Source organism: Limulus polyphemus, unplaced genomic scaffold, assembly GCF_000517525.1.
Source record: "Limulus polyphemus unplaced genomic scaffold, Limulus_polyphemus-2.1.2 Scaffold1642, whole genome shotgun sequence".
NCBI lineage: Eukaryota > Metazoa > Arthropoda > Merostomata > Xiphosura > Limulidae > Limulus > Limulus polyphemus.
Genome location: NW_013667252.1, coordinates 17,823 through 32,650, shown reverse-complemented (window position 1 = coordinate 32,650; position 14,828 = coordinate 17,823). Strand labels below are relative to the sequence as shown.

Below are 14,828 nucleotides of genomic sequence, written 5' to 3'. Positions count from 1 at the left end.
AAATATTTCAATTCAAAAGCAGATCAATCGACACAGCTCAATTCCACCACCAATTGCACTGAAAAAATGAAAAACAATAAAAAAATAAACTGTACTCACGAAATGAACGGTATGGTAAACGACAAAGCTCAATTCAAATAACAATGTCACATGAAATAATTAAATCAAAATGAAAATAAATCGAAATCTATGAAAATTCAATTTAACAATGCAATCGGAAACATTGAAATGGAATCGTAAATGGATCGTAAATTGGAAGCATTGAAATGGAATTGTAAAATAATTAGTATAGCGTGTGTTGCTTTTACGTCCAACAGATGGCGCTGTTTTTCAAAAAGCCTGTTTTTACCTATCACAGGTGTGACATTTATATAATAGTAGGTATATAAAAATGCGTGTATTTGAATGCAACGTTGTGTCAAAATTTCAAAGCGATCGGTGAAGAACTTTCGGAGATTTAAGATTTTAAACAAACGAACATTTACATTTTTATTTATATAGAATTAGTAAACTGTGGAGACTTTGTATGCATTTGTCTGCTTTAGTGTGTTTATTTTCTATTGATCATTATATTTTAGACCACACTTGTCAGAGAGAAAACTGAACCTGATGCCTTACAACAAGCAGGGGTTATTTCAAAGTTCAGTGACAGTGATAATGATGATAATGATCTCAGTAGTGTAAAATACATTGTCATGAATGTGAAGAAGGAAAATGAATATCAAGAAGATTTGCAACAAATTGACCCTGGGTTAGAAGATACATCCGGTAAGTACGAATTTCTTCAAAGAAATACAAAATTCATTAAGACTGGTTGAATGAGTTTTTAGTTTACTTAAATTTTAGTAATTCTTCAAATATTAATGGACTTTCTTTATTGCTATGGAATTAATTTAAAGATATATGGCTCAATATTTTATTAATTTCATGATATTTCTGTGATTGGGTGGGAAGTGGGGAGTGCCACAGTAGGAGTTTTCTATTATATGATGAGGGAAACATAGTACCTGATTGATTGGATTATATTGATCAAAAATGCCTCAGATGGCCTATACTAGTGAGAAACAATGTAGTTATTTCAGAAAATGAATACTGCAACTTGCTTGTGAGAACACACATTATACACTTCGTTGTCTGAGACTGATAGAATATTCATACTATGATGGTATTGAAATTTGTTTAATTTATACTACAATAATGGTTTAGATTTTCATTTCAAAAATGATAGAGAGATAAACAGAAGTTAATTTTACTGGTGACAGCAACTTTTTTTTTTGTGTGTGACATCTTTCACCAATATCATTATTGTCATAGGTGACTGCAGAAATTTCAACCGTGCAAGGGGCACAAGGTGACTCCTCAAGTTGGTGGTGCTCCATGTTGGGGTAAATAATAAGTGGGGGTCTTTGATTGGAAGCTGGAGCATTTGAAGTTGATCTAAAATGGAATCAGAGGTTCTCTTTGATCTAAAGTTTGTTTGTATGTTCAAATAAAACTAATATTTTTGTCTTAATGTACTTGTATATTGTTCAAGAAAATATGAAAGAGAAGAACAAAAGAAAAGATATATTTTATACAAAAGAGAAAACCTTCTCAAACTCTTAAAAAATATTTATCCTTTCTGAAAACTGTGGAAAGGAATATACACTTGTCAGTTCTATGCCTTGTAAATATGATCTACTGATTAACACTGCTAAATAAAATGCAACTGTCACAGAATTAAAAGGCATTGTCATGAATGTAAAAATTTAAAAAGTTGTACATGATGAAACTTCACTTTTTGAACATATATTAAATGAATTGAAAATATATTTAACATTTCTTTTTGGCTCAAACTTTGCATATTTCAATTCAAGCTGAGATATGCAGTCATTACCAGAAGAATCAACACTAGTTTCTGAAATCTTTAGGCCTACTAGAATTACCAATAAAGACACTGTGAAGTATCTCTAGGCCTACTATGACTACTAACAAACACTGTAAAATATCTTTAGTCCCATTAGAACTACCAACAAAGATACTGCAAGATATCTTTAGGCCTACTAGAACTATCAACAAAGACACTGTAAATTATCTTTAAGCCTACTAGAACTACCATCAAAGACACTGTAAACTAATTATGTTTAGGCTTACTAGAACTACCAACAAAGATATTGTAAAGTACCTTTTGATTTGTCAGTATTCTGTCAGCTCCAACAACGAATGAGTGGAAAATATTCCAGGCTTTTAAATGTGTCTTACATCATGCAAGTCAACCATTATTTTGGTTTTGATCAATGCTCTCATGAAATGTGCAAAATGGCACTTATACCCTAATTTGCATGACTAGAGAATATGTCTAGCACAGCCATTAGCAATGTAGAAATCCTTTAATGCTTCATAAATGGATTTACCCAGAAATCTTGTAATATTGGTTTTATATTTGTCATTTTAGCTTAACATTGGTTTTTGGGAAAGTGGCAATTAGGATGGGCAAACCTTGACAAATATACTTCCACAAAAAATTCTTGAAGTTACGAACAGTTAGTTGTAAGTCTTTGTTCTGTGATCCAGTATCCTGGAGAAGCTAATTAAGTTTATGTTCATTGTTCAAAATAATCCTAAACAGAACTCTTTTTTTTTTTTAAGCTGCTCATCATTAAACAAAGATTCTATCACTGAACCAATCTTTACACTGTTGATAGCACTCGTCAGTGAGTAAAAAAAAAAAAAAATAACAGTTGTAGTATCTGTATCATAGTAAAGAAAAACAATATAGTTGTAGCATCTATCAGAGAGAGTGAGAAACAATACAGTTGTAACATCTGTATCAGAGTGAGTGAGAAACAATACCATTGTAGTACCTGTATCATAATGAGGAAAAACAATACAGCTTTAGCATCTGTATCACAATGTGGAAAAACAATTTTAATATCTGTAACAGACAATTTATAAACAGTATATATGTTAAACATAGATTATTTAGTCACATTCCAACATTCTAAAGGAACATTATCTTGAGTTGTATGTTGTAGTGAACTTGGAAGTCATGGTAACATGAAAACACCTGTTGATTTGCATCGGGAAGAAATGATGCATGATATGCAGATTGTATGGCAAGAAAGTCACACATGCACACACAGTTTTCACTTACAGATACATCAGCTTTCTGAAACAGTGGAGATAATATTATACCAGTGTAGTGTACAAATACATTTCAAAAAATATTAAGAGGATATTTAGTGTATAGAAACCAGGTGTTTATGGAGATAATCTTATACCAGTGTAGTGTACAAATACATTTCAAAAAATATTAAGAGGATATTTAGTGTATAGAAACCAGGTGTTTATGGAGATAATCTTATACCAGTGTAGTGTACAAAAACATGTTTGGAAACAGTATTAGAGGATGTGTAATGTACAGAAACCATATAGTTATGATGTTTGTAGAAATAGTTTTAAAATAAGCCATGTTTACAAAACTGATGTGAAAATAAACTAACCATTTGTGAAAGGGTGGCAAGAACTTTAGATATAAAATTATGTAATTTGACTATAGAATTTTTAATATGAAGCACTTAAATGGAAATATTATTAATTGCTTGGTGAGAAGGAATCTTCACTTAGTTTTCCAGATTATCTTCCAAGGAACCATTTCATTGCAACTAAAGAGTTTTACACATTTTACAACAGTTGGATGTAGTATCTGATGTTAGAAATTAGTTGATAGTGTCAGTTGAAATGTAGTATCTGATGTTAGAAATTAGTTGTTAGTGTCAGTTGAAATTGATATGATACATTCTTAATAAGTTAGGTTTTCTTGTATCTTAATTGTGTTTGTTTTATAGCAGTAACTCATTTTAATTTGTAAAATATGAACACTGTTTATGGAAATGGTGAGTTCTAGGGGCTTTCATGATTAATTTATTCAGATTTTTTTATTACTTATCAAAACTTGTTATATAAAACACTGGATAATAGAATGAACAATTTACCTGTATCTATTAGCATTCTAGTTTCTATAAAATGTTAGTGTTAAAGGTTTTATTATGACAAATTGTGTTTGTTTTTATTAAAACAAAAACTTTAAGGTATCATTTCAAAATATTAAAGATAACTGTGTAGACTCAACAACATAAGACCTATGTGTCTGGTACCTAAGTCATATTTTCATCTTTGCATTTTGTATATCTTAGATAACAAACATATTAATTGTATGCATTTATTTATTTTAATTACACAAGTATAATGATGTTGAAAAATGGACGATTTTTGTTATTTCATTTATTACATCCATAATCTGATTTTTAGATGAAAAGACTGACAAGAAAAGCTGTGGTGGAAATCAGTTTCAAGGTTTTTGTGTTTTAACACAAGAAGATTCTCATTCAGAAATCAGGAAATCTCAGAAGCCAAAAACTAGTGACATCTTTGGGAAAAATACTTCAAGAGGAAATAATCTCAAACAGTATGAGATACCTTATATTGAGGAGAAACCATACAATTGTGCAATCTGTGGCAAAGAATTTGTAAGAAGTTTTAACCTAAAAATACATCAGAGGATACACACTGGGGAGAAACCTTACAGTTGTGTAGTGTGTGGCAAGGAATTTATAACAAATAGTGACATGAAAAAGCATAATATTATACATACTGGTGAAAAACCATACAGCTGTGTAGTTTGTGGCAAATATTATGGAAGTAGAAGTTACATAAAAATACATGAGAGGATACACTCTGGAGAGAAACCATACAGCTGTGTATTGTGTGGTAAACAATTTGGAAGAAGTGGTCAACTGGCAACACACGAGAGGATACACACTGGTGAGAAACCTTACAGTTGTGTATTGTGTGGTAAACAATTTGGAAGAAGCGGTCAACTAAGAAGACATCAGAGAGTTCATACTGGTGAGAAACCATACAGTTGTGAAACCTGTGGAAAAGAATTTGGAATAAATAGTAACCTAAAAACACATAAAAAATTACACACTGGGGAAAACCATATGGTTGTGAAATCTGTGGAAAAGAATTTGTAACAAATGGTAATCTAAAAATACATCAAAAATCACACACTGGGGAGACACCATACAGTTGTGTATTGTGTGGCAAGGATTTTATAAGTAAATGTTACCTAAAAAAACATGAGAGTATACACATTATGTAAAAATCATAAAGTTGTGTAGTGTGGCAAGAAATTTCAAAGGAATATTTAGTTAGATCATGGAAAAATATACACTGGAGAAAAATGATACAGTTGTGTAATATGTAAAAAAGAATTTTTAAGTAATATTAGATTAAGTAAACATGAAAAAACACATATTAGTGAGAGACTAGAGCTGTAAGTGTGGCACAAAAATAGTTTGGAAGCCTAAATAGTGAAACCGACATCTGAAATAGTTAGCCTTTTCTTGTTGAGTAAAACTTGCTCCATCAGTTGATCTAAATGACCTTGATGCAATTCAATATAATACAAATGTAGGCTCAGCTTTGTTCTGTTGTTGGATCTGTATTCTTCATTTTATTTCTAATTGTCAACCCTACTAGCCATCATTTGATTTTCTTGCTAACTGTATTTCAGTGTTATGTCCGAATGCTTTGTATTTTAAAGTTTTAAGATTTAAATAAATTTGAAAGAAAGTACTTACCCTGAAAATCACCCCCATCCACAGAATCATGAGATTTGAAGTTCAGAAACACTACTCACCCATCCACAGAACAAACAGCTATTACCCCATGCATCTGCCAAGAAGGTTTTCGTGCATGCCATAATCAATGAACAAAACCCCTATTCGTACATATGTTAGTGTGGAATGTGCCAGTCTACGGTGTAATCATCAGTAGGCTATAACCCTCTACCAGTCTATAATGTAGTCGTCAGTAGGCTATAACTCTCCACCAGTAAGAGGGTGACACATCTTCAGTGCACAGTAAACTTCATGAGCATTAGCATTTCAATAAAGGCTCATTCTCTTTCTGCTTTGTTTGAATATGTTATTTCATAAAAATTAATGTAATTTTTACACTTATTATTTTAAACATTCATTTACCATTTGTAGTTTGGTGTCTTGATTCCCTTTGATTCTTGATTATGAGAACGATAAAGATACCAAATTGTGATTGTTTTGGTTAGAACTATGATTTGAATTATCTTAAATTTGAATTTTTCTTTTTAATTGAGTTAGTAATTTTGGTCATGTATTTTAGTGTCTGTGATAACATTTCTTTGACAGTACTTTTCCCATTGTTTTAACACAAAGTATGGCTTTCTCTACATCCTCTTTAATTTCATCATTACATTAATGACCTCGGGCTATGTATCTAGACATATCAGACCAAATTTATAGATAGAGAAATGAGCTTTTGTTGAAATTCTAGTGTTCATTGGGTTCACTTGAATGGAGTATGTATTGCTATCCTATTGGTGGATGGCTATAGTCTAATGATGATTACATCATAGACTGGAGTAATACATGTAAGGGTAGGAGCTTTGTTCAAGACTTGTGGCATTCAAAAAAATCTTTGCAGCAAATACACAAGGTAATAGCTTTCAGTTCTGTGGAGACATTTCTTACTGGCATACATTTTCAGTTAAAAACTGTTAGCTCTCACATCATGAATGCAAAATAAATCTACCTTTGGACTTCAGATACCCCTTACTGCAGGCACATAAGTTACAAAGAGAGTGCAGAACTATGGATGGGTATGATTCAAGTATTGAGGACATACAGAATTTTAGGTCACCTTACATTTACAGATCAGATTGTACTAACAAAATCAGGCAAACTGTGCTTAAGAAATACATACTTGTTTGATATTCATTTTATTTAAAAATGTAAGAGTAGGGTATATCATAAGGAGAAATTGCAGTTGTGCAGTGTATGTTAATTAAAAATACTCGGGAAGATCCAGAATACAGATAAACCATGTGATTATAATTTTTATAGGTGTAATGTTTGTTACAGATAATTTTTAGAGTTCCTTTCTCAAAACACATTATTAGTAATAGAGAAGATAATTAAGCATATCTGTAGCATGGGGGAAAAAATGCAAGCAATAGTGTGTAAAAGTATAGGCAGTTAGAATCTGTTGCTTGGACTTTCAAATAGATTAGTTCTTGTTTAGAATAAGATCAACGAATGAAGGTATGACATAGTTAAGAAGAATGTCAGAAAAACGAAACACAAAAGTTTGAATTATGAATGTACAGAGTACATAAAATATTAAATGTTAACTTGTGATTCTTATAATTCTAATAAACATTTTTCCTTCTTGTATGTGTTTTATACATTATGAAGATTAAGTATGTCTGTGTATATATATTTTTTTATAAGTGTGTTAATATTAAACATCAAAGTGATGATAATTTTCTGAACTTTTGTTGTTATTACTATTTTATGTAATTTTATTCGTGTTTACCTCTTAATTCTACGAATAATTATTTTAATGTTCTTAGCATCAAATATATTTGAATGATTATACCATTTGTTGTTATATACAGCTCAGTAAACATCTGCTCAAGGTTCTAGTGGCCCAGTTCAAATCAACAATATTACACTGTGAACACAATAATTAAGGATAACAGAATGTTTGCTGATAGTTCACACAACAATGTCTCAGGATAATGAAAAATCAGCTAATAGTTCATCTAGTCCAGCCCAAACCAACAAAGTTCCACCACTAAAAAACAATCACGATAAGAGAACATATGCTAATAGTTTGACTACTATAGTCCAAATGAACAATGTCTGTTAAAACAACTCAGAATAACAGAAGAACTAATAGTTCACCTAATCTAGACCAAACCAACAATGCTTGACTATTAACACAACAACAGAAGATGTATTAATAATTCACCTAGTCTAGTCAACACCAATAATGTATTTCTACTAACATAAAAATCAGGATAACAGAAGTCCTGCTAATAGTTCACCTAATCTAGACCAAACGAATTATGTTCTACAAACACAACAATTTAGGATAACAGAAGATCTGCTAATAGCTCACCCAATCTAGTTCATACAAAAAGTCCCCTTGGCTTTGGTCTTATGAGAGTTAGGCTCTTACACTATGTACAACTGTAATCACTTTATATAAATTCCCTGGGTCATACAATGCTCTCTCCCAGAGGCTTTCTCTATCTTTCAAGGCTAAAGCCTCTGTTTTCAAACATGTTCTGAGGGCTTTTGCATGGAGTATGCACTTGTTGGGGTTTAATTTCCACTAATGTATGGATGATTGGCTCCTCCTAACCCCAATCCTGTAAGGCATCCTCTGTTTCATCGGGAGTCTGCTCATTTGGGCTGCCTGGTAAAACTAGTCTCACTTAGTATCTGATTAATTGTTGGAGTCATTATCATCTCTTGTTGGATGAGTTCAGCATACTTCTTTATGTCTCCAATACAGAACTTCTAGTTTCTTCCCTTTCTATGTGAGAATTTCTATCTCTTTTTGAAGCAGTTTCCTCTAGAGTCCCTTATTTCTCTGAATGTGCCAATTTCCAACCCCTTCAGTGGAATATGTTCAGAGATCACTCACTTCTCTAATTTTATCCCCTCCATCTTTTTATCTCTTGATATCATGGTAGCTTGGTCTACGTATCCCTCTTCCTTCACCTCTTCCTAATTGCACTTGTTTGACCACCTTTGTTTGAGTGAGGTGTGGTTCTGGATACCTTCGCCACTTTTAGTGTTTGATCTCCAGAGTAGAAGTCTGCACGTCAACATTCTCAAAACAAGATCTTGGCAGTTAAATTGGCCTTTAACTGTCACGTCTGTCTTTTTATGTTCCATTCAGAAAACGCCACTGTCATTTCTTCTGTCAGTTGACAAGGTGGTGCTCACTCTCAGGACTTTTGCTTTTTAGCTCTAGAGCTCCTCTTGTAGACCCACACCAGAACATCCAGTTCCCAGCCTGCCAGTTATAGACCCGTAAACTTAGTGGCAGATCAATTGTATTGCCTGAGATGGACGTACTTCTTTCACCAAAACATGCCACACCTTCATCTTCACAAATGGATTTTGTCTGGTTCCTTGCAATATGGGTAGATTCTTTTGCAGAATGTCCTGTTTTCTTTCTTATTATTGTAAGTCATCCACTCTTGCGGTTTTTCAGCTCAAGTGAATAGTTTACCAATGGTGATTCATCCACCTCTCCCTCCATATTATTTGTCTTTTCCCTTTTCTATGTGGCTTTTAGAGAGTAGTCTTTGATTCTGGCTATATAGTGGCTTTGTTGGTGACTTTTATTATTTTCCCTGTCAATCTTCTTTTCTTTCTATATTTTTATGGCTCCTTTCAGGGTGTTCCTAATCAGTCAACCTCATTGTCTGGTTTCTCTTCTTGACTGGGCCTTCATATGTACTGTTTGAACCTTTGGCCACCTGTTCCATACATTGTCTTTCTCTGGATTTTATTTTTCTTACTTCTGTTGCAAAACATGCTTATTCTGCATTATTTTACACAGGGACAGGTTGATTTAAATTCCAGGCCTCTCCTTCCTTCCCAAGACTTGAGCTCCTGGGTGTGTGATCAGATGTTTTCTCCCAATCACCCTCCCTTCGATATTTTTATCTATACAATAATTCAGAGTCAAATTACCTTCTTTGTAATGTATAGAAAGTACAATCACCTCACTTGCACAACTTAATTTGAAAGTGTTCTAAATTGGCTTTTCCTGCCTAGGGATTATTCTACTCTTCAATGTTTATTTCCTTCTAATTGGAATGAATTGGTGGAGCAACTCATCCACCTTTTCTATGCTTCCATGGGAGATAATACTTTTTGTCTTTTTAATGTTGTCTCATCAAATTTGCCATCTCGTGGCTTCTCTTGCTTGTACCAGATGGCATCCCTTGGTGATATCCTGCAGGTTTCATTTTGATAACCCCAGACACATTTGTCATATTACATACATCACACTGTGATCTTTTATCCTCTGAGTTTTGTCTCCTTCCAGTCACCATTCTCAAAGCTTCCCAGTGGATTTAAGAAGATTATTTATTCATAAACTGAAATAGGAAACAGAAGAACTTACTAAGTGGTAGTTTTATGTCAGAGAAAAGACTTCTCTATCCCAAAACTTTCATTGAGTAGGGGATAACACAGAAATTGTTAAGACTATGTGTCCTACTCAGTGCATGTTGTTTGCAGGACTGCTTTGGTGGTATGTATATAAGACGCCTTTTTCTGCCATAAGATTCCTCTACTTTTACTTACAAGCCATACTGTATTAAAAACGTAGTAGCTACACGACCATTCAAAAATATAGACTCTACTGTCCGTATTCGTAGTAATGCATTGCACATTATCTCAGTGAAGGACCTTATGGAGATGAAAATATTTTTGTTTGGTCTACTGACCTCTCCAATCTTCTTCCCCAGGCAAATTCCTCTCTCTGAATTTTTTCTCGTACAGCAGAAGAACTTTTGTTCCCCAATACAAACTGTTGATGCCACCAACATAGAGAATTCTCCTTCAGGCAGTGTAACTACTTGTTTGAAACGTAATAAATGCACCCCGCAATAAGAAAGAGGACAGGGGTATTAATTAACCTGGAAGAGTAGTACAGGCCATTCCAAAAGTAAGAATTGAACCATTGCTAGTAGTTGTGACTAGACATATGGATGTTGTGTTCTTCTTGAAAGGCAGATCTAGGATGATTCACCTTTGAACTATTTCTTATATTACATATGGCTTAATATGTTGCCATAGCTTTGGAGTTTGGCCTTAAAAAACCTGTTTTCTCCCTCAGTTTCTCTCACAATAGTTTGCTAAGTCACAGTAAATCCCGATAGACTCTATGGAAACAGCACATGAAGCCCCTCTACTTAGTGATCTCCTGTAATTACAAATACTCGATTAGTAGCAGTTACAGGCAATTGTGTACATGTTAATTTGCTGCAATTACAGATATTTAGCCAGCAGCTAGGCCAACTGCTTACTTGCTGTAACTGCAAATATTTAACATGTAGCAGATATGAGCGAGTGTGTGCATTTATGTTACTCTAATTACAAATATTTAACCACTAGTAGCTATGGACAAGTGTTTGCTTGTTGTAGTTATAAATATTTAACCAGTAACATCTTGGAGTCTCTCAACGTAGTTACAGTCCATATTGCCACATCCAGTCATGCTTTTTCAAATGACCATGCATCTTGAAAGTATCTCTGTATCATAGTTTCCATTAAAAAAATGCTCTACCATAAGGCATAATATGTGCAGCACACCTCTCATCTGTGAATTTTTTCTATAAACCATCTAGTGTATGAGGAGACCATTTCTCAGTTTTTACTTCAACAGTCTCATAGATCACCAACTCATGCTCACTGTCTTGCCAGGTAACAAAACAGCTCCTGTCAGTGAATGTCACCCATCTATATCATTTCAACTCTGTCTCCCAGATGTAGATGGTATCAATCTCAGCTATAGTTTTACTGCTCTGGTCTCAGACTTACAAGACCATACACCAACATGACAACTTCAGGAGGCGAGACGTTTTGCCATTCTGAATGCACTATATAATGCCAGTTCTTCTGTTTGGGTCCACAGCTAAAGTGAGATGGCTATCATGGACCTTTGCATCGTTGTAGCAAGTCCAATGATCAGAAGTAGATTTATCCTAAACCTTATCATTCTTCATGATAATAATCTCAAGTTTTGGGTCTCGTTTGAAAACCATTACAACTTTTGTATGTGGTCCTGTGTGCTAACTTCTTAATCAGAATTCTTCATGATAACCACCTCTCCTCAGCACTCGACTCTTCTTCGAGATCGTAAGTTCTTAAACTTGTGAAAAAATCCATTTTCGTCAGGTTCAAAATATTGACTCAATCACTTGAGATCAGAAGAGCACAGACACATGCTCATTCAAGCAAAACAATCCTATGCAATAACAGTATCCACAGTCAAGGCACCATATATTTTTCTTCCTACCTGCTATCTGTCACAAAGTAGTTTTGAATTCCCTGAATAACTGAATTCGTGAAAATGAAATTAAGAGACTGGACACAAATTAACAACTTTTGTTTAATAACACAAACACAATATGTGTACTTGCTTATTTGGCGATGGACAGTCACTTTTACTGGGTCAGAATTTTTTTTATCAAATTGACTTGCCCAAGATCAGCTACTAGAATGTTTATACCTTATAGTACTTACTTCAAAAGTAACGTCAGACTTATGCAGAGCAACTAATACTGCCACTATTACAGGTCATTATAATTCAAACTTAAGCATAAAAAAACACAAAAAACAGCAACTCTGCTATAAGATAGTCAATTGTCACAGCACCACACTTTTCCCTATTCACACTATGGTATTTTCAGGTGAAACTGATTTTTCTTATAGTGATAGGATAGGTCCTCTGAATAGCAGGAGTTTTTGCCAAGGTGTTGTTACGTCAGTGGAACTCGCGTGATGCTGGGAGCATGCACGCTGGAGTTTCTCGAAGGACCATGAATTATCGGGGAGGCCCAAATTTGTTCGAGGTGCCCTCTTTTTTTTAGTATACTATACAAGCCTGGCGAGAAAAACCAGCAGGATTGAAGAGATAGGTAATTGAGTCAAGCGAACAGTAGGCACCGTAAGTAAGTGTGTGAATCACTGTGATTTATAGCATGTGTTATAAAAGGTTCTTAAGTTTAAAGTGACTGTGGAAATTCTGTGTATTACTAAAAGTGTGTATCAAGAAAGAATAAATTGGTTGAATCAAGAAAGGACTTGTATCGCCGAAGTTCCTTGGAAAGAATTATACCAGAAATTAACAAACAAGAAGATACACAACATAAAGCTTATCTGAAAGTAGTGAAAATAAGCTTTCAAACGGTCTGTGTTGTGGGAATATGTGAGGGTGCTCACCTACGGTTTTGCCTAAATTTAATTGAATAAATAGCATAAATTGCTATTATAATTGAGCTCTGCAGACGAAAATGAACCTTGTGTTACGTCTCCGTTTGTTAATTGATTTTCCTTAACTTCGTTCCGACGAAACTTTAGTGACACAAGTCCTTACTTAATAAAACTAGTTTATTCTTTCCGAATATAACTTTACGATACACTTATTTTCAACAATCGCTCTTTTACAAACGTTTTAACAACGAACGTTAACTTCAACAATACCCTGTGACTGCAGTTCAATTACTCACTATCTACACACACATTATTCCCGTCACGTTGTCACTCTCTTTTATATACCAGACTACTCTATATCTAGTAAATGCTAGAGCATTCGCCAAAGTACAGGATAGTTCTAGAAAGTAGAGGGCGTGAGAATAGTCACGTGATATCGATGACGTAACACTTGTTTCTTCAAGTTGTCCACCAAGTATGTTTGTTTTCTTTTTTTTTAATTTAGTTTTAAACACTTTTTTTGTTGTTGTTGTAGAGGTTATGTGGTATTATGGAAGCAACTAAAATTGGCTTCACAGGCAACAGAAATAATTTAATAAGTTTCATTTGAAAAACACTAGCAAATTGTAGAAGAAAAAAAAAGGAAAGGAAAGCATGCATTCGTATCCTTCGTTTTAAACAATAAACTTACTGGAGTTCTGATATTGAGGTTCACTGATAACCGATAGATAAGTTTAAAAGTATTGTTTCCATTGGTTCAACAGTAAGTCTGCAGGCTTACGACACCAAAATCCGGGTTTCGATATTTGTAGTGGGAAGAGCATATATAGCTTTGTGCTTAATAATTATCAAAACAAAATAAAAGTATCCCCATATCAGAGATTCCAGAAATATTACGCAGACAATAAAGCGAACAAGGACATGAAAGAAAGAAAGAAAGAAAACAGTAGTGAACAAAAATACTATTTCGAAAGAGTTGTTTATTTTACTTACTGGTCGTCTTTCAACTTTCATATGACTTGTTCGGTTTATGGCCCGCTGGAGTTGAATACGGAATAAGAAACTAGGGTTAGTTATGATGTCCTGACTATACTTTTTTCTACAAGGTTAAGCCTAAATTGAAACTAATATGGCACCAGTTACCAACTCACGACCGTGAGAGTAAAAATTGACAAAATTAGGAAAAACCGTATTTTTTTTAGGGTTAGTATTCTTGTAAATTTTATGAATTGACTGGTTTTAATACATTTTAAATAGTTAATATCAAAATTATACTCTGGCTGATGAAACTCTAGCGCTAGGCATCGAAAGTGTCATTAGCTTACTCATTTTTAATCTCTGAGTCTGAGTAATGATGAAGCAACCCCAATCATGAGATGATAATTTTAGGACTGCTAGTACTAGTCCTAGTACTGATAGGATTAATGATCAGGCGTTTTGTCGCTTTAAGCGTGACTTGGTTTACGTAACTGTTTGATCCTGTGTGTATATGTGTTTTTTAATCATGAATAATGATTTTATTAAAAATACAATTGTAACCGTTCAGGGTTGCTATAATTTTATTTTTAGACTATTTGTTTTTAGTTTTACATTAGTTTAGAATACATTATACAGTGAGAACTATCACGACACAATGAGAATGTTGAATTAATAATACTTCCCATTACTATAGTAGTAATAGTAATTTAGTGTTGTTATAAAATATTCTGTTGTTGGGTGGGTTTTTTAATTTTAGATTTTTTGGTAAAAATAATGAGAGATTCAGTCAGCATAACACTAACAGTAACAAATTAGTTTATTAATGTCACAAGTGGGGAACCTCAGTGTTCAGTCTTTGACATAGATGAAGGAATAGTCAATAAATTTCTTAAATTTGCAGATGATATTAAGGTCTTGCTAACTGTGAAGAGGATGCTGTTGATTTACAAAAGGATTTAGATCATTTAGTGATTTGGGCAAATAAATGGCAGATGGGGTTTTAATTATAACAAATGTAAGATA

The 14,828-nt window shown here is 33.6% G+C and overlaps 1 protein-coding gene across 1 annotated transcript in view; it reads left to right on the top strand.

Moving 5' to 3' along the window:
- LOC106464410 (zinc finger protein 721-like) overlaps positions 1 to 14,828 on the top strand; it is an 83,296-nt gene that overhangs the window by 61,459 nt on the left and 7,009 nt on the right. The window contains exons 7-8 of the mRNA XM_022392105.1: positions 579 to 768; positions 4,291 to 5,011. Of these exons, the coding sequence (XP_022247813.1) occupies positions 579 to 768; positions 4,291 to 5,011 (911 nt within the window). The remainder of the gene's footprint in view (positions 1 to 578; positions 769 to 4,290; positions 5,012 to 14,828) is intronic.